The sequence below is a fragment of the Schistocerca cancellata genome, chromosome 4 (genome assembly GCF_023864275.1).
Source record: "Schistocerca cancellata isolate TAMUIC-IGC-003103 chromosome 4, iqSchCanc2.1, whole genome shotgun sequence".
Classification (NCBI taxonomy): Eukaryota; Metazoa; Arthropoda; class Insecta; order Orthoptera; family Acrididae; genus Schistocerca; species Schistocerca cancellata.
This window is the reverse complement of record NC_064629.1, coordinates 224,454,267-224,473,216: the sequence shown is the minus strand read 5'-3', so window position 1 is coordinate 224,473,216 and position 18,950 is coordinate 224,454,267. Positions and strand designations below refer to the sequence as shown.

The 18,950-nt window shown below is 43.9% G+C and overlaps 1 protein-coding gene across 2 annotated transcripts in view; it reads right to left on the bottom strand.

Annotated features, from left to right (window-relative positions):
• The window catches only part of LOC126185109 (cAMP-specific 3',5'-cyclic phosphodiesterase-like), a 954,034-nt gene that overhangs the window by 11,513 nt on the left and 923,571 nt on the right, over positions 1-18,950 (bottom strand). For both annotated transcript variants that reach the window (XM_049927917.1, XM_049927918.1), the window contains 2 exons: positions 13,809-13,902; positions 598-809 (listed from right to left, as the gene is read on the bottom strand). In XM_049927917.1, coding sequence (XP_049783874.1) covers positions 598-809; positions 13,809-13,902 — 306 coding nt within the window. The remainder of the gene's footprint in view (positions 1-597; positions 810-13,808; positions 13,903-18,950) is intronic.

The following is an 18,950-nucleotide window of genomic DNA, read 5'->3' as shown; positions in this document are numbered from 1 at the left end:
TTATGCATTAAATAGTTATAGTATTAAATATGAATTAATGCTTTTGTGCAAGTGACTTTCACACATACAATGTATGTGTTGACACTTCAACCAATCCCAACAATGAATTGAAACAAAATGTACCCACAGTCCAGCACCATCTGTGGCTGTGGCAGTTACATTGTTACTACTGCACAACATGTTTCCATATGGAGAACACCAAGAAATCCTATAAAGTAGACTGTCTGCTTTCGACTATAAAGCACACCGAATGCTGCATCATGGCCAGGCTGCTTTATCACCCATTTCAGTGGGTCCTAAGCTTACAGTGAAAGGTCGTGTCCGTGAAACATTATTATATGACTGCATTAATGTTCAAGGTGACTTGACAAGCAGGAGGGTAAAATATCATACCTTAACTTATATACAATACTGATAGGTTTTAATGTTAACAATACAAGGAGAAAAAGTGACTACTCAGAGTACAGGCGAATTTTTGAGTGTTGTTTGGAAGTTCAGCTATGTTCTCAGTTTACTTCACGTGTCTGTTGACTGCTCAATGGCTGAACTATACACCGAGTTGCCACATTTACTGATTACAACATAGGTCAGACGTACCGTGCCGAGCTCTTCCTCGTAGGGCGTCTCAACGCCATGCTTGGGCAGCTTCTCACCAGTGAAGGAGTTGGTGTGGCATAGGGGCCGCTTTACCCCAGAGATCTGTGACATGGTGGCGCCCGCGCCAGGGCGCGGGCGCTCCTTCTTCTTGGCAGTGCGCTGCTCAGAATCTTCCACCCGCAGAGATGGCAAGTCCAACTCCTGCTGCTTGTCTGCAACAATGTGTCAGTGCGTAAACTCGCTGATCTCAAATACTAATTGTTGCCTACAATTTGCTATTCACCAGATCTCCATCTAGTCTCACATCTGAAGACATTGTTATTTTTATTTGCATTTATCTGGTCCAGTAAATAATACATATACAGTACAGCACATCAGATATTTGTCAAGTCAGTGCAAATATATCTTCATGTTTACATGATGTTTTTTATGTATTAATGAGTATATTTTTTCAGCCCTAACTTATAATTAAACCACTTTATCTAGAAAATTACAACCAAAAATATGAACAAACTAATATTAACAATCACAGTTTTTAGATGTGACAAGTGGACAGTCATATTTACACAATATTTTTGTAAGTGATAAAGAATGCGCTTATACACGTAACATTAACTTACTTAGGCTCTCAAAGATGTTGGAAGAACTCTTCCAGATTATTTAAGCAATGCATTAATATATATATTCTTTTAATACTGCTTCAATTTTGTTAGGTCATTTATTACTTTAAATTCATTTGGAAACTTATTGTAAATAATTTTACAATCCTTTCTGGCACAAATTGGAGTGTGTGAAAGTCAGTTTTCTGCCTTGTATTACGTTGCAGATTTTCATTTTTGAGCAGAAGACAATCATTTTTATTGCATATTTATTAATAAATATTGCACTTTCAAGGTGCAAATACATGGAAGAGGAAGAATCCTCATCCTTTTAAACAATCATCTGCAGGGCTTGTTCCTTTTTATTCCAACCATGATTCTCACCATCCTTTTTTGTATCCTGATGAGTTTTAGGCAGAATGGCGAGTTAATCCAGAAAGTGATACCATGCTTCTGAATAGAATGTAGATTAGCATAATAAAAAGTCATTATACAGTCCTTATGACAACAGTTTTCAAGTACTCTCGTTAAATAGCACATGGTACTTAGTCTCTTAAATATGCTGTCAATGTGAACATCCCATCTAGTTATCAAGAGCCAGATTCCCAGAAATTTTGTATAAGCAACACTTGCAATATCTGTGTCTGATATCTGCATTTTTGTGCACTTTTCACTGTTTCTTTTGACATGAAAATTTAACGCAATTGTTTAACTTTTATTTATTGTCAGCTTATTTGACTGAAGCAGTTCACAACACCAGTTAATGTCTCGGATAACGTTGTGTGCAACATTTCTGCTGTCTTCCCACTGATTAAAACCCTTGTGTCATCTGCACTCTGGCTGCAAAAGCTTTATAATTCCAAGGAGACAATTTGGGCAGGGGGGGGGGGGGGGCGCTAAGGGGGATTTTGGAAACCTTTCAGCAAAGGTGTAACGAGCTACAGGCAGTCCCACAAAAATAAAAATCTCTTTCAACTGAACTCACATCCTATCTCTGAAAACAGAGACGTATCAGTTTGAAGAAAGCCAAAACATTTAACAGATCTTGACTGGTAATAAGTGTACTATGAACCATACTAATATTCTGTCATTCACCGCGAAAGTTAGACCCCCATCCCTTCTCTCCTCTCTCACAGCTCAGACCCTGAGTTCTTACTCTCTTCGAACTGTACCTCTGGGATTCTACTAATTGGAAATACGGTATACAACGTACATCGATTTAAAAGATGCCTACGATGAAAAACATGTGCATTTATGACTAAAAACAATGACTTTCATTGTCAAACTGAAAACTTTTCACGTTGGCTGCATATACGAACACTTCATCCAGTTATTTTTATGAACACAAGAATAACTGTGTATGCTATGATTAGTCCAATCGCGTCTTCGGTACCTAAGGGAGCGTATTCAGCTGGAACACACTCCTTTATTCTGTTCTGAAAACCAATTTTTTTAATTTCGTAAAAAAGACTTTCGTGATATATAAGGATTCTATATTTGAGCTTGAGTTGCTTTAGATTTATCAGCGTTGATGTAACAGTTTCCTTCGACTTAAATGAGCCTGTGACCGTGTTAGTCTAGCCCGGTTTGAGCTCTGTGCACTACAGCAGTACGCTGACACGTTGTACGGAAGTGTAGTAGGTTACTACTCCTTGGACTACCACTCCTTCCATTCACGAGCAATGAATCCACTAAGTGAGCTACAGGTGCCCCAATATATAATCACTTGCAGCGTGAACATTCATTCTTTCGTGAACAGTTGTTTTCAGGTTTCCCTCCAATCAATGTAAGTCTGCAGTCTGCTTTACCCATATGATCACTCCACTTTACACCCACAGCCACTGTCATAACTAGCTTATTTGCACTTGCGCATATTCTAGTCAAAGTCCAACACATTATCACGTTTTGTAGACGCAAACTGTTCAACAACTTCAAGGTTTAACTGTGAGAGTCATATTTATGGGAGAGGGGGAGGGGGAGAGAGGAGTTGTCTGCTTCAGACAACTTAAGTTATCAATAACGTGCGAAAAGTTTGAGATTTCAGTGGGTGCTACCTCCCAAGTCAATGAAAATGTGGCAGCTGTGACCCTCCCACAATTCTATGATAGGCCGGCCGAAGTGGCCGAGCGGTTCTAGGCGCTTCAGTGTGGAACCGCACGACCGCTACGGTCGCAGGTTCGAATCCTGCTTCGGGCATTGATGTGTGTGATGTCCTTAGGCTAGTTAGATTTAAGTAGTTCTAAGTTCTAGGGGACTGATGACCTCAGATGTTAAGTCCTATAGTGCTCAGAGCCATTTGAATTCTATGATACAAATACAAAATAATCTGTGTTTATTTTGATCTCTCTCCGCGCAGTACAGCGCGCCTACATCCTGCCTTCTGCGCACTTACAATTTCTCCTTTTCTAGCAACATCGTTGGAAATGAAATTAAAACACTGTATAGCACTCTGCGTTTTGTGACATGAACTGGAATATCCTTACGACGATAACTAATAACAAATAAAGGGAATATGTTAATCACACATAGAAGAGTGTATTCGCAACGATAATTAATTATAAAATTTGTATGACATATTTCAGACTCGAGGTATATATACCACAAAGAGCAACTGATGTTTATTGGAGGAGTGAACCTTGCATCCCTTTGGTGAACGACTTTTTTCGGTAACGGCATATTAGCCAAAATTAAAGAATTATTGTTTTTCGTAGGCGAAGGGAAAGGTCTTAGCAAACTTATTGTTTAGATGAGAGTCATTAGGGAAAAGTCTGCACTCCTTAGCTGTCTGGCGCAAACAATGAAGCTCAGCGGCTGCCCCCTCTGATGAAATGTTCAACGATAGACGAAGGTTTGTCATGCGACGTCCACCCAGACGAAACTACGAGAACAATGACGATCAAAAGGGAAAAAAAAGTTGTCAGAGCGTCTGACTTCCATGCAGTGGGATCGGGCACGATTCCCGGCCGGATCTTCGGTCGGGGACTGGATCTTGTGTGTCATTATTTCATCATCATCATCACCATCATCACCATCATCAACAAGCAAATAGCCCAGTGTGCCGTCAACTGAAAAGGCTTGTTCAGGTGGGGACTCAAGGTCATCAATGCCATACGATCATTTCATCCTTTTTTTTTCTTTTCTTGTTTTCTTTGGAGAAAAGCAGCAGAATGAAAGCGACGCTGCACTTGGGAGCAATCAAATAGTTAGCGTGTCCCACTGAACTCTTGCCTCAGCTCGCTCGTATCCCACTACAGATCGATGCCTTCCTATCTACATCTAAACTTAGCAGCTCAGTGCGACGAAGAACGAACGGATTAACCACGCAAACAGTGAGCGGAATGAACTCAGTCACCGGCAACAATGGAATTCATGTAAAAAAGCTCAACGATGTATTGTCTCTAGATGTAACTCGTGTCATCTACACATTCTTCCCAAGATACATAAAGGACCAAAATTTCTTTGAACAAAAGTCTTGTGCAAATCAGATTCTTAATAATATTTATTACTGTATACAAAAGAATGACAAAGTTGTTTCTTGATCTTCATATTCGTACATAAAACGTGCAGTTTGCAACTCGTGTTACCCTCATAAACCCCAACACGGTAGAAATTCTGCCCAGTACCGCTACAGCAAGTCTTTCAGTCGTCGGTGGACTACGCACATGAAAATGAACTTTCTTTCAGAAAACAGTTATGACACTAATCAGCATACTTTATACCACATTGAAGTGGGTAGCACACAGCAGCTGATACCTATTTCTCATCTGAAGCTGGAGAACGTTCCTCGAAATATACTCTGAAAAGTGTTGCCCTATTTTCTTGCTTATATGACATCTTTTATTCAGGATTTACTGTCATATGGACACTGTGATATGTAGCAAAACGAACCTTTTGTTTCCTCTCTGCTAGTGGCAACGAAAGAGAGGCAACTGCTAAGAAATGGACAGTGGGGTTCAGACGTGGTCGTGATTCCCTGAAAGGTTATACACGGGAAAGAGTTCCAGGAACTACAATATCGAGGAACTACACAATACGGTACGGAACAATCAGAGATCAAAGGTACATTACATTACATGAGTAGTAGTTGTATTAGTACTGCGTATTTTACATGTAGAATTAACTATGAGGAAGCTTTGTGCAAGGTGGGTGCCAAGTTTGCCGAACGCTGACCAGAGCAAATAAGTAAAATTTGTTAATGTTTGGAATGTTTCAAGAAGAACACAACTGATTCTGTTCGTCAGTTTTTGTTGGTGATGAGAAGTGGGTCCATTTCTTCACTCCAGATACAAAAAATTAATCAAGGCAGTGGAAAGGAGCCGGTAATCATGCACCATAACAGATGAGTCCGTTTGGTCTGCCTGACGCGTTATAGAGAGGAAAAGTAATTATTATTGATTACTCTCCACAAAGTAAGGCAATAACTGACCAAGTGTTAAAGGAAAAACTACGAGACCTGAACTGTAAGGGGGGTTGGGGCGGCATCATCATTCTTCAGGAAAATGAAACTACCCATTAAGATACCTTGGAAATGGCGAAGCTGAAGATGGTTGGTTGGTTGTTTGAGGTTTAAGGGACCAAACAGCAAGGTCATCAGTCCCTTGTTTCACATATGCTCCATTCCGCTAATGGGACATCTCAGTAAAGTCAGTACAATAAAACGGAAAAAGGTAAAAACGTAAAAGGGCAGTCATGTAGTCATTGGTAAAAAACAAAAGGAGGGAAGTCGGCAAGAGAACGAACCCAACACTATGCTGAAGCAGCATAGGCAAGACCACCTGTGACGTAAAAGGTACAACTGCTAGAATGTAGAAAGTACGTATGGGAATAGAAAGACTAACCAAGCCTTTAAAAAAAAGGGTGAAAACGGAGTAAAAGGGGAAGAAAAGAGGATTTCGGTCAGGGAGGTGAATCGGGAATCTCCGAACACTGCTTACAGTGGGAGACACCCAAACACTCACCGCCCTGCCCCAACACCAGAGAGAGATTAAAAACCTTAAAACTGAGAATAAAAACCACTTTCCCGGAGGAAACCGAGAACCAGAGAGACCATCCGGGAATGGTCAGCCAACATCAAAGGTAAAGCGTGGGGGAGTCTGTACTTAGCACGCAGAGCCAAAAGAAGGGGGCATTCAACCAAAATGTGGGGTACTGACTGGAAGGCTCCACAACCACAAAGTGGGGGTGGCTCATCAAGCAAAAGAAAACCATGGGTCAGCCTGGTATGGCCAATGCGGAGACGACACAGTGTGGTCGAGTCCTTTCGGGAGAGGCGAAAGGAAGAACGCCACGGGCCTGGTGTCACCTTAATTGCACGAAGTTTATTAGACAGGGGAGTAGCCTCCCAAGAATTGGCCCATGACTGTGCGAAGGGGGATTTGATGTGAAGCCGTAAATCCGCTGCAGGAGGGGTTACAGAAAACGGGGGGTAAGTAACTGCTCCCCCAGCCAAACGATCAGCGAGCTCATTACCCGGGATACCCACATGGCCAGGGACCCAAAGGAAGTCAATGGAACAAGCAGCACGATGAATATCAGCGAGATGGTCATGGATGGCAGAGACCAAGGGATGGCGCGAAAAACACCGGTCAATACCAAGAAGGCTACTCATCGAGTCCGTACATAACAAAACGCGGTTGTATTGGGACTGTTTAATAAAGGTAAGGGCCTGGGAAATTGCTATCAATTCCGCAGTAAACACCCCACATGTAGGTGGCAGCAGATGACTTTCCGTTCCGACAGAGGACGTGGAGGCATACCCAACATGATCAGCAGATTTAGAGCCATCAGTGTAAAAAACAACAGCATCCCAAAACTCCCATAAAATTTGGCGGAAAAAGGAACGGAACACCACCGGGGGGATGAAATCTTTCGGACCTCGGCGGAGATCCATCCGCGCGAAGCTGAAGAATTACACGTACGGAATGTTAGAGAACCTAACTATTTCCGAAGATCACTTCGAATTTCTGCATCTAAAGAAATTTGTGAGCGGAAGACGCTCTGAGTGCACTTAAGAGGGTATAGCCGTGGCTGGAAATCATACACATCAGCCTCTCTCTTTCTGTCCGGTGCTGCAATCACCTCGCTGGAAAACGTAGGGCAAAGTGCATTTTCGTTGACACAGAGATTGAGCCGAAAAATACATTGACGGCAAAAAATCGCGAGACCAAAAAGGAGTTGTGCCACATAAGCGAAACTTCGTAGGCGTGTTTCTACGTCTGGAAGATGACTTCTATTGAAATTTTGCGCCAGTCGATAAGACTGGAGTAGCAGCGGCACTATGAAGATGCGAATCAGATTTGCTTTAACTACACGCTGTAACCGTCACGAGTGTTAGTTACCTTTGAAATTGGACATGGTGCGTTGATGTTACTCAGAACGCATTTAAAGTGACAAAGACGCCATCATCAACACGTCACCGAGTTTGAACGAGGCCGTATAATAGGGCTCCGAAAGCCGGATGTTCCTTCTGCAGTACCGCAGAAAGACTTGGCAGGAATGTAGCCACTGTACATGACTGCTGGCAGCGGTGGTCACGGGAATGTACGATCGCGAGAGGTCGGGCACCGTACGGCTACTTGGCACTACCGAGAGGGACGACCATCGTGTTCGGGGTTCTGGCACATCGTACTGCCTCTGCAGCAGCAATTTGAGCAGCATCTGGCACCAGTGGCACAATGAACTGTTACATATCGGTTACTTCAAGGACAGCTCCAAGCCAAACGCCCTGTAGCATGCGATTAGCCGAGCGGTCTAAGGCGCTGCAGTCATGGACTGTGCGGCTGGTCCCGGCGGAGGTTCGAGTCCTCCCTCGGGCGTGTGTGTGTGTGTGTGTGTGTGTGTGTGTGTGTGTGTGTGTGTGTGTGTGTGTGTGTGTGTGTGTGTGTGTGTGTCCTTAGGATAATTTAGGTTAAGTAATGTGTAAGCTTAGGGACTGATGACCTTAGCAGTTAAGTCCCGTAAGATTTCACACACATTCCCCCGTAGCATGCATTCAACTGACCCCAAACCACAGCTCTTTGTGACTTCACTGGTGTCAAGAGAGACCTCACTGGTCAGCGGGATGGAGGTCTGTCGTGTTTTCTGATGAAAGCTGGTTCTTCCTCTGTGCTAGCTAAGGCGATGTGTTGGTTAGGAAGAGGCAAGCTGATGTCCTGCAACAACACTGGGCCTATCCCTGGAGCTATGGTCTGGGGGTGTGATTTCGTATGACAGCAGGGGTACTCTCGTGGTTATCTCACTCACCCTGACTGCACCCTGGTGATTTGACCTGTTGTGCTGCCATTCATGACCACCATTCCAGGTGGTGTTTCCCGACAGGATAACACTCGCCCACATACCACTGTTGTAACGCAAAAACGTGGTATACCGAGTGTCGACGTGTTGCGTTGGCCTGTTCGATCACGATATCAGTCTCCAACCGAGCACATTTGGGACATCACCGAACGACAACTCCGGCGTCATTCACAAACATCATTTTCACTGCATTGACCGGCCAAGGGGCAATAGGCATCCAACTCCATCCCATAAACTGACATCCGGCATCTGTTAAACACGATGCGTGCACGATTGCATGGTTGTATTCAATATTCTAGCGGTTACAACGGTTATTAATGTACCAGTATTTCACATTTGCAACGGCTTATCTAGCGCTTACATTAACCTGTGACCTTGTAATATTAAACAAACATGTTACCGCGACAAATGTATTCCCGAAATGTCGGTACTCTACATTCATTATTTTTTGGTTCTGCGATGTTCTTCCGTCAGTGTATGTATCTTTTTGAACCTAAGAAAATGTGACACTGCCAGTGCGACGAATTTTCTCCTCACCGTCGTAGAACCAGACGTGCTACTTAAAACCACAACGGTAGATGCGCTTCTGGAAAATCTTAACACGACGCCTTTGACAACACGTGGCTGGCGCGGACTGTGCTCAAACCATCGTCTCCTACAGGCGTGGCCAGAATCACTGTGTAGAATTTGTCAACAGACAGCTAATTTGTTTGTCTGTCGGCGAGAGCGAGTTACTCATGGTCGTGGCTTCCTGTTGTGTGCGGCAGCGGCCACTTATCTGGCGCTGCGCGGAAACTTGCAACGTCCGCGCGCGCTGCCGCCTGGGATGCGGCCAAGTCAGAGGACGCTACTCGCCACTTCGCTGCCGCATCACCTGTTGCGTAGCTGCACACTAAATCTTCGCAAATGCTGCTTGAGGGCAGGCCCTCGGCAAACAGGAACCCTATTGTAAAACTGAATGATCTACCAAGAAAGAGGTATCTGTATAGGTAGCCAGATGACGGGAAGAGACTTCCTCGCCACATACAGTGATCCTTTGCAAAATGCAGTTAATTTTATAAACACAATTGCGAGTGACAGCAACGTACGATTATAAAATACTACCGGACGCTGTGTGGTTGTAACACACACTCTCTCTCTCTCTCTCTCTCTCTCTCTCTCTCTCTCTCTCTCTCTCTCTCTCTACAGAAAAGCAGCAGCAGCAGACCCAGATCGAGGCGAACGAGTGTAGGTACTCCCAAGACTGACTGAACTGCTAGGACAATTCTGGCTAAAGCTCTGGTTTTGATTATTAGAGTTTGACCAGAGTACAGAGCTTTTAGATACATGGACACGTTGTACTAGTCATGGTAACATGACCTAAACACAATTTACATCGTCACAGGTTCTACATTTGCAGACGAAGGAAGCCTATATTTTTGCAGAATAGGAGAGTGACTAGAGAGAGGAATTAACTATATTGATGGCTATCGGAGAAAGACTGAATTTGTGTCACGTAAAGACATGATTCGTCTCGTCAGTGGCGATAGGCTGTACTCGAGGTATATGTTCAAAAAATGTTCAAATGTGTGTGAAATCTTATGGGATTTAAATACTAAGGTCATCAGTCCCTAAGCTTACACACTACGTAACCTAAATTATCGTAAGGACAAACACACCTATGCCCGAGGGATGACTCGAACCTCCGCCGGGACCAGCCGCATAGTCTATGACTGCAGCACCTTAGACCGCTCGGCTAATCCCACGCGGCGAGGTATTTGTTGAAAATTAGGAAACGGAACAAGAATTGTGTGACCTAACAAGTCGGGATTTGTGAGCAGCTACGTGTTTTGTACCCTTCTGGTAGAGGTTAGGCAGCATATCCTTTCAGTAGATCTTTATGACGTTTTGAAGTGACGCAGAACTGTGATCCTCAGTAGACAACAGACCGTACAACCGTGAAACAAACTTTGTGACTTACTTCGACGACTTCTTTCCAGTGACCCTGCCTTCCTTGAAGACTATAGAAAGTAATCGTGGAATCAATGTGAATACTGTACCCGAATAATCAAGACGAAAGAGACGCAAAGCGGGTTCCCACGCATAAAGTGGACTTAATTTCGAATTTTGAGGAGAGATCTACGTGAACAGGACTACAGGCCAACAGTGGATCTTAATTAAGTGGTATGTCCTCTACATGAATCGCAGACAATGAACATGAATAAAACATCTTTAATTTAAGAAGTGTTTAGAATTAGATGAGAGGTACCCAAGGAAGACTCAATTCTGATGGGGGAGCTTTGAGTTGTATCTTATTCAAATAAACCTGCTTACAGTGATTTGTGGAAACATGGAAAATAAAAATCGCTCTTATTCAAATAAATCTGCTTACAGTGATTTGTGGAAACATGGAAAATAAAAATCGTATTCGGCAGGAATGTGATTGCAGCTCTGTATGGCCATCTGGACTGGGCGTTTCCGCAGTCACTGACGGAGAATGCTGGATGGCTCCATAAAGAATGCCAAAGCCGACTTCCTCTTCCATCCTTCCCCAGTCAGAATTTTAGCTTCGGCTCTAATGATCTCGTTTTCAACGGAACAGCAAACTGCAATCTTTTTCATTCTTCTAGATCGGTGTGCAGTGTACATGCGTAGTTTCGACAAATATAGTGTTATTCTTCGAATATCAGGACAACGATCTTTCTAATGCCTACAATGAAATGTAAAGCAGTCAACTTATTACAGCGTCATTCTGTTTTTCATAGAGCTAAATAATTTTCAGTAACTGACATTGCGATGCAATGGAACAGGATCCACACATTACCGCTAATTTGTTCCTTTATATGGAACAATATTTCTAGGGATAGTAAAACTTCCAGCTTGAGAGAACACCCGCTTGTACTAGAAATATTTCAAGACTGGGAAGCAGCGGTAATGGTTTGGCCTTTTCCGGTGTGGCGACGTTTTGGGAAGCCGATATTGCGCCAAACCACCGGTCCATAACATCTTCGCTAGTGGTAGTTGTACGAGAAGTATGCCTACAACTTGCCAAGAAACTGTCCACCCACAGACATGCGAGTATGCTTGGAAGAGTGGGCAATGTCGGTAGAGAACCCTCGAAATAAGTTACTTCTCCGCACCTACTCCCCCAAAAATATTTTTATGGACGAATTCTGACAACATATTAAATCTTTAACACACAGTATCTTCCAGTTACCACATGAAAGATAAAAAGACTGAGCACAAGCTCGGATTGGACAATGACGAGGAAGGAAATCGGCCGTATGCTCTCCAACTGAACCACTCCGACAATCACCTTAAGTAATTTAGAGAAACCACAGCAAAGCTAAAACCTGATAACTCGTACTTCCCAAATCTATGTGCCGCGTCATAAGTACCACGCCAGCCCGTTTGGGAACGACAAGGCCACCCACGTGCTGCCCTCTTGTCAAAACACAAAATACTATCCATCGAAACGTGGAAACGGATTACGCATGCCACAAGAATCGTACACTAGTATTAAGGCTCTTGACACAAGAGAGCCACGTGTCGCAGAACAATGCCTCTGGCCGACGCCATTTGCATCCAGTTGAGTAACTTCTACTAGGTTCGCAATAGCAAAGTAGTTTGAGGGAGTGGTGGCTGCCACAAAAGGGGATAAGTGGAAGGCCAACCGCATACTAAGACACCATTACATGAGACGGACACTGCAACCATATCCGACTGGTAACCACGTGTAATCAATCTGCCAGTCGCTTTTAAACAGCTCATTTTCTTCGATTACTTCATCATTTCACCTATACTGATCACAAAGACATGATGTTTCAAAAACAAATATGTCAAGACCCGTTCGTAAAGTCACGATCGGTGTCACAGCAAGTTACACTCACGGCTGCGGCGCCTCTTTTCATTGGGGTAAGACATGATATTCTGTTTCCTGTAACGTCTGTTCCTAACTGTTCCTCTGTGTTAGTTTTAAACGTCCACACTGTAAAATAGGTACTTTACTTTTGAAAATAGCCATATAAGCTAAATCTAGTTGAGGATGTATCGCGACCTATGTCCTGATAAGCTTACGGCGCCAGGGAAAAGTGTAGCCTAGATTCGCAGCTAAACGCCGCCAAAATACGCCAGATAGCACGAGAGAGCAGAGGCACACTGCTGCAACGAAGAAGCAGATTTCGTCGAGCAGTCTTGCTAATAGTTGCAAAATTTCGTTTCTAATCGCACTCTGCTCTTGTACGTAAACAGCCTCTTTCCTCAAACTGCTCTTTGACATCAGATGATTGATACAAAATTACAGTTTTAATGCATTCTGTACTGCGATTACTGATTCACTGCTGTGGACCCATCCTGGACTGTTGCTGAACTAGCGAAGTGTTTGTATGCTAGTCATTTGCGACCCGTCATTTCAAGTAAAAAGAAACACTTTCACCAACGGATATTCAAGAAACCCCCAGAGCACTGATGCAGTTAGTACACGCTTCCCGCCCGTGTCACGAGGACACGCTTCACCACAACAATGCAGTGTTAAATCGTGTGTGCAAGCAGAAGCCACATCCAGTCCTTACGAAGGCTAAACAGCGGCCATAATCCTCTGCTTTGTAACTAACTTTCGCTTAATGTTCCTAGCGCATACAGGCTGACTTGAGAGTTCTGTTTTGTTGGCACAATGGCCTTTCGGATCAAAAGTATTTGCCTACTTTAGACACATTTTTTGTATTTATGAATTTCTTCGGACGAAAACAGAGGAGAAGAGGATTGTAGCAGCGCGAGTTTAGAGCGAAGAAAAGGACGTTTCAGTGATCGTTATCGACGATACCGTGGATCGAAATTTTCGTTACCAAACCTGGTGCAGATTCTTGTGATTATGTACAGTCATTGCAGTAAAGGTCGGAATACCTGCTATCGCTGGGACCGATCCTTTTGTGGTCCCCGTTATGTGGTTTCGTAGTCCGAAGTTTAGGATTCGACTGGGGACGGCCAGTTGACTTCACAAGTCAACGCTATTAAAAGGTTTTCTAACAAAACTTTTAAGACTCTCACGAAAAATTAACATGATAAGCGGCTGTCTCGAAAAACTAACGGTGGTCTTTGAGAATGAGGCTGTCGTACGAAGGATTGCTGGAAGACTTGACACAAACCCAGGCCCGTTTATGGTGACAATGCATAATGGAAACAATGTTACTGGACTGCACCACAGTAAAATACTCAACTTTCAAATGGGAAAGCAAGAAATTCCTTTACATACATGCGTAAAAGAACACATTAGCGTAAATGAACATAACAAAATGTAAACATGTTTTTTCTTCATTCAGTACTATGTATAGAATTACTCACCAAGAAAAGTTGAGCAGATGTACTCTGAGATCTGGTTCCCTGATTTGCTGGACTCTGAGAAATGGCTTAGTTCTTTATTCAGCATGCGTTTGAACTGTAAAAAAGGAGACAGAGTATTAATGGCGTGCAATATACAATGGAAATAATAGTAACAAATAATTAATTATTGACCAAGAGTAAAGAGGAGCAGGTCAGTCGTGAATCACTGAGTAGTGAAGATTTGTTATCTTAAACGCAATGTCTACGAAAATTACGAAATTTATCAGATTATGGGAGAAAAGTGTTCCATTATTTTCACGTTGAAGATCATAGCTTTCACAGCCTTACTCTCCGGCACATGTCTATATCCACAATGCAATGTTCGAATGTCTGTTCAACTTGCATAACCGGGAAATATTTATGCTGTACAGTAAAATTACAAACAATATCCCAAGAGAATTCCTGAAAGAGGGAGATAGTACCATGCGTCAGGTTTTTACACAGCAGACCTTCCTGATTCGGTCTTTTGTTTTTATTTTCCTCTGAGTGCCAGATGCGTTTTCTTTCTTATTATACAGTGGTAGGTGATCCGAAGAGACAGACACTAGCACTTGTTTCGAAAGGCGTATATCTTTCGTGAGTTCACTACCTCTTCGAAAATAAGGAAGGGGTGGCGAAGTCTGTGACAGCGCAGTGGTTAAGCGACTTGACTTTTATTCGGAAGGAACAGGGTTCAATTATCCAACCGACCATACAGACTGAAATTTTTCGTCGTTTCCCTAAATGACTTGACGTAAATGTCAGAATGGTTTTTTTATGGGTAATTTCTTTCCTCACCCTGTTACACCTGAGATAGCGCTATGTCACTAATGACTTTGATGTCATGCGGACGTAAAACTCAACCCCTCCACCCCACCCCCTCCTTCCTTCCTTCCTTTTTTCCTAATGCAAAGGATTCTGCGTCGTACTGTGTCGTATTTCTGAATCAAGGACGGAGATCCGTATCGGAAATACCATAACCGAGCGTGACAAACTATCATGTGTAGTCTGGTGTTTATACCAGACTGCAAGGCGTTAATCTCTTGCGCGGTTTTGATCTGGGTCTGTTCCCCTTCGTTTGTTTGGCGAGGAAGTCTACTTTTCACTTTTGCGGTGTTTGCTACAATAAGGCTTTTGAGAGTTTACGATGACTTTTGAAGAAGATTATCAGCACTTTTAACTAACAGGCTTTTGAGAAACGTGTCTAACAGCGTAGGCTGAGCGAAGTGGCGCATTGTTTAAGGAACAGGGAACATCTTTCGTATGAAACGCGTCTGATTTTACCACATACTGTCTACTGCAATCGGGAGACCCAGGTAAACTGGTATAGGCGGTTTTTAATATGGTTTCCAAAGGCGTTCAACGTTGTACTTCACCGTGGGCAAATAACCGAGACATGGCCACACGAAGTAACATCTCAGATATGACTGATCGAAAGACGTTTATACTGACAGTACCCAGTACATTACACAGGATGGCGAATGGAAGTAAAATCGGACGTGCCCCAGAAAAGCGTGACAGGACAGCTAAGGATCTTTATATACAAAAACGACTTATCGCACTTTTAGATTGTTCGCTGACGATGTACCATCGCTGGGCAGTTGTAACCGTTTGGTGCATCACGATGGCTATCTTTAACAGGATAAATACATGGTAATGTTCATAAACAAGATAAAAATAACAGGATAACGTAGGATTAAAGGATTAGCGGAAAACTTCCGAACCCTGGCACGTTGATTGAATATCGTGAGTACCACACGACGTGATTTGAAACTGAACGAACACCTACAGAGAAAAGTGACTCAGCAGTATGACATTAGAGACGCATGCGGGGGAGCCGTTATTCAAATCTCTGTCCAGCAACACAGATAAAGGTTTCTAGTGGTTTAATCGCGAATTCCAGGAAACTGCTCATTCCCTTCTCTAATCAGAGCTTCTGCTCCATCTCTGATAAGCTCGTTGTCGACGGTGTTTCAAACTCAACTCTTCCTTCCTTCGAGAGCATTTGAAATCAGTAGTAGGAAAGGTGAATAGAAGAACTGCATTTGATGGTAGAGTTCTGGTATAGTACGGAGCATCTATAAAGGAAACCACACTCTAGGGTGCCCCAGCGTTTGGATATATCTGGCAGCAGAAATCAAAGCTATGTAGAAAAACACACTGCTAGGATCTTACCCGGTCAAGTTAGTCCAGATTTAATTTTTAGAGAGGCTCAGAGTACTAGTGCGGGAATGTTTTGGAAGAACGTCGACGTCGTTCTCGGGAAACCCTGCAGGGTAAATTTACTAATATGGTATTCGGCGTAAACTGTGCATTATTTGTACTGTGTCCATGCTGCATCTCGCCTTAGGTACGTACCATAAGAAAGAGTAAGGCCTGAAGTCATCGCTCTGTACGCTATTGGAGTAGGTCAGTGGGACATACGGCCGCACTTTACAGTCAATGTAAATTCAGGAGGAACCGGATTTAAATATCCAGCAGCAGATTTTCGTTAATCGAATGGGACGAGTTCTGTAATGGTTCCTTTGATTTCCTATAGAACCCAAGCCCAATTCGAGCATGTGCTCCGTCTCTAATGATCACGTCAACGTCGGGACGTTAAGCCTCATCTTCCTGCGTCAGCCTGGGCCTCGCTCCATTGCCTGGAATGGTGATGGTGGGACGCACGAGAGCACTGGACCGGTGAGCCGCCCGGCTTTGGTCACCGCCGCTTCGCTTGTTTGGTAGTGCATGGCGGAAACGGAGACGGCAGGGCGCTCGCTGACGTACGAAGGGAGGGGTTGCAGGTGTCTGTGCGACATAAGACCGCTGCGGCCTTTTCAGGCTGGCCGGAACGCGAGACTGGAACGCGAACGAGTCGTGTAACAGCTCTCCTTGCCGCTAGTGACGTCAGAAGTGACTCACCAGAGAGAGAGAGACGCTGCGCCTGCCACCAGCAAATTAGGCAGCACGCTGAGCGCGCGCGCGAGCGCGCGCACACACACACACACACACACACACACACACACACGCGAGCACACACACACACACACACACACACGCGAGCACACACACACACACACACGCGAGCACACACACACACACACACACACACACACACACACACATCACTTTCTACAACGCACCAATGCTAAGAGGTTCCTTCCTGGGTGCGGAGCTTCCAGGCGACTTTCTCAGCCCTGCTCTAAGTGCCGGTTAGTAGCCGGGAAATCGGCTGGCGGTGCATCCTCCTCTGCGTGTTAGTACCGGGTAAGCGCAACTTTCGCCAGAACTCTGCGGCCGTCTGCCGAGCTGCCTCCACGCGGGTGCTGCAACGTTTAGTGGAATCCCGATACAACGTAAGCGGTTCAAAATTTCGCTGACATTTTCAACGCCACTGACATGCCTTGTCGGCGTTGTGCTACCATTCGCGAAGACGGAGGGGTGGTGGAAAATAGTCGTAGCTATCACCCTGAAGGGCGGCCTTCCACGCTCAATGCTAACAAATTTTTTTGTGAACGTGATCCGTCGCACCACTATTTAGACTCCTCTGTAGTTTTTTTTTTTACACTCAACTTACCCCTTTACGGTTACAGCGGAAGCCTCTTGGCATCAGAAACAAGCGATTAGTTTGTGTATGTCCTCCTCGCTACGAAATCTCAGACGCTGTTGTAACTGTTCCTTAGTGCGACAGGCATGGTGGTGAATGATAGAAGATTTGTTTTCTTTTGGGGAAGGGGAGGGGCATATAATATAACGTGGAACCCGAAGCACGAGTCAACAACTGAAATTTCAAACCGTTTTTACCCGCAAATTCTTCAGACACACACACACACACACACACACACACACACACACACACACACACATATATATATATATATATATATATATTAGTGTGTTTTGTTAAACATAGATAAAGTACAATATAAACACGAGGCACTCATGTGGAGAGTCATTACGCACCGATACACTGAGAAAAAAAAAATATTATTCTTGTAAGTATTGACAGGTTTCACGTTATAGCATTGGCAGAGGTTCAAAAATGGCTCTGAGCACTATGGGACTCAACTTCTGAGGTCATTAGTCCCCTAGAACTTAGAACTAGTTAAACCTAACTGACCTAAGGACATCACACACATTCATGCCCAAGGCAGGATTCGAACCTGCGACCGTAGCGGTCTCGCGGTTCCAGACTGCAGCGCCTAGGAACCGCACGGCCACTTCGGCCGGCATTGGCAGAGGGTATCGAGAAAGTCCAAAGAAGGGTAGCTAATTTCATATTATAGAGAAATAAGGGAGAGTGTCACGGGTATGATACACGAAATTGGATGACAGGCATTAAAACAAAGGCGTCTTTCGCTGAGGCTGGGCATTATTATGAAATTTCGATCACCAACTTTCTCACAGTGAGTGAAAATATTTTGTAGGCACGCACCTCCATAGGGAGAAATGATCACCATAATAAAAGAGAGAAATCAGAGCTCGCACGGAGAGGTTTAAGTGTTCGTTCTTCCCGCGCGCTGTTCGAGAGTCCAGAGGCAGACAAGTAGCTTAAAGGTGGTTCGATGAACCCACTGCCAGGTACTTAAGTGCCAATTGCAGAGTAATCATGTAGATGAAGATAGGGTAATATCGCGCGCATGATCCATGCAACTTTAAAATAATTAATAGCAACCTGTTCACCTGGCAGTCAAATGGTACTATGTTTTTCGTACTATTTTCTGTTGAATCTGGAGGAACCGTCTACTACGCAAGCGGTCAATTCGCAAAATTTTTCCAACAGTAAATCCTAGATTATCAGCAGAGTACACGTCAAGATGCATTTATGTAAGAAATGACACTAGAATTTAGATAAATCAAAGCACGGAAACCACATGAAACCTATCTTACAAATTCAAACCATATTCTCTCAGTTAAGCATCCTGTGGTTGCACGACCTTGCTAGGCAGAAGAAAAAGAAAGTAGTTGTTGGGTAATTGCGAGTGGAGCAAACGGGCAGGAAGCACATGATTAAACTCCCTCAGTTGACGAGGTCATTCTGAAAAAGACTTTGAAGTGCTGAGACGGCTGTCCGTGGAACATAATGAATGTTAAGCTGCATATGCCTCACACTGCAAACAAAATACGAACCAGTGACTGCCC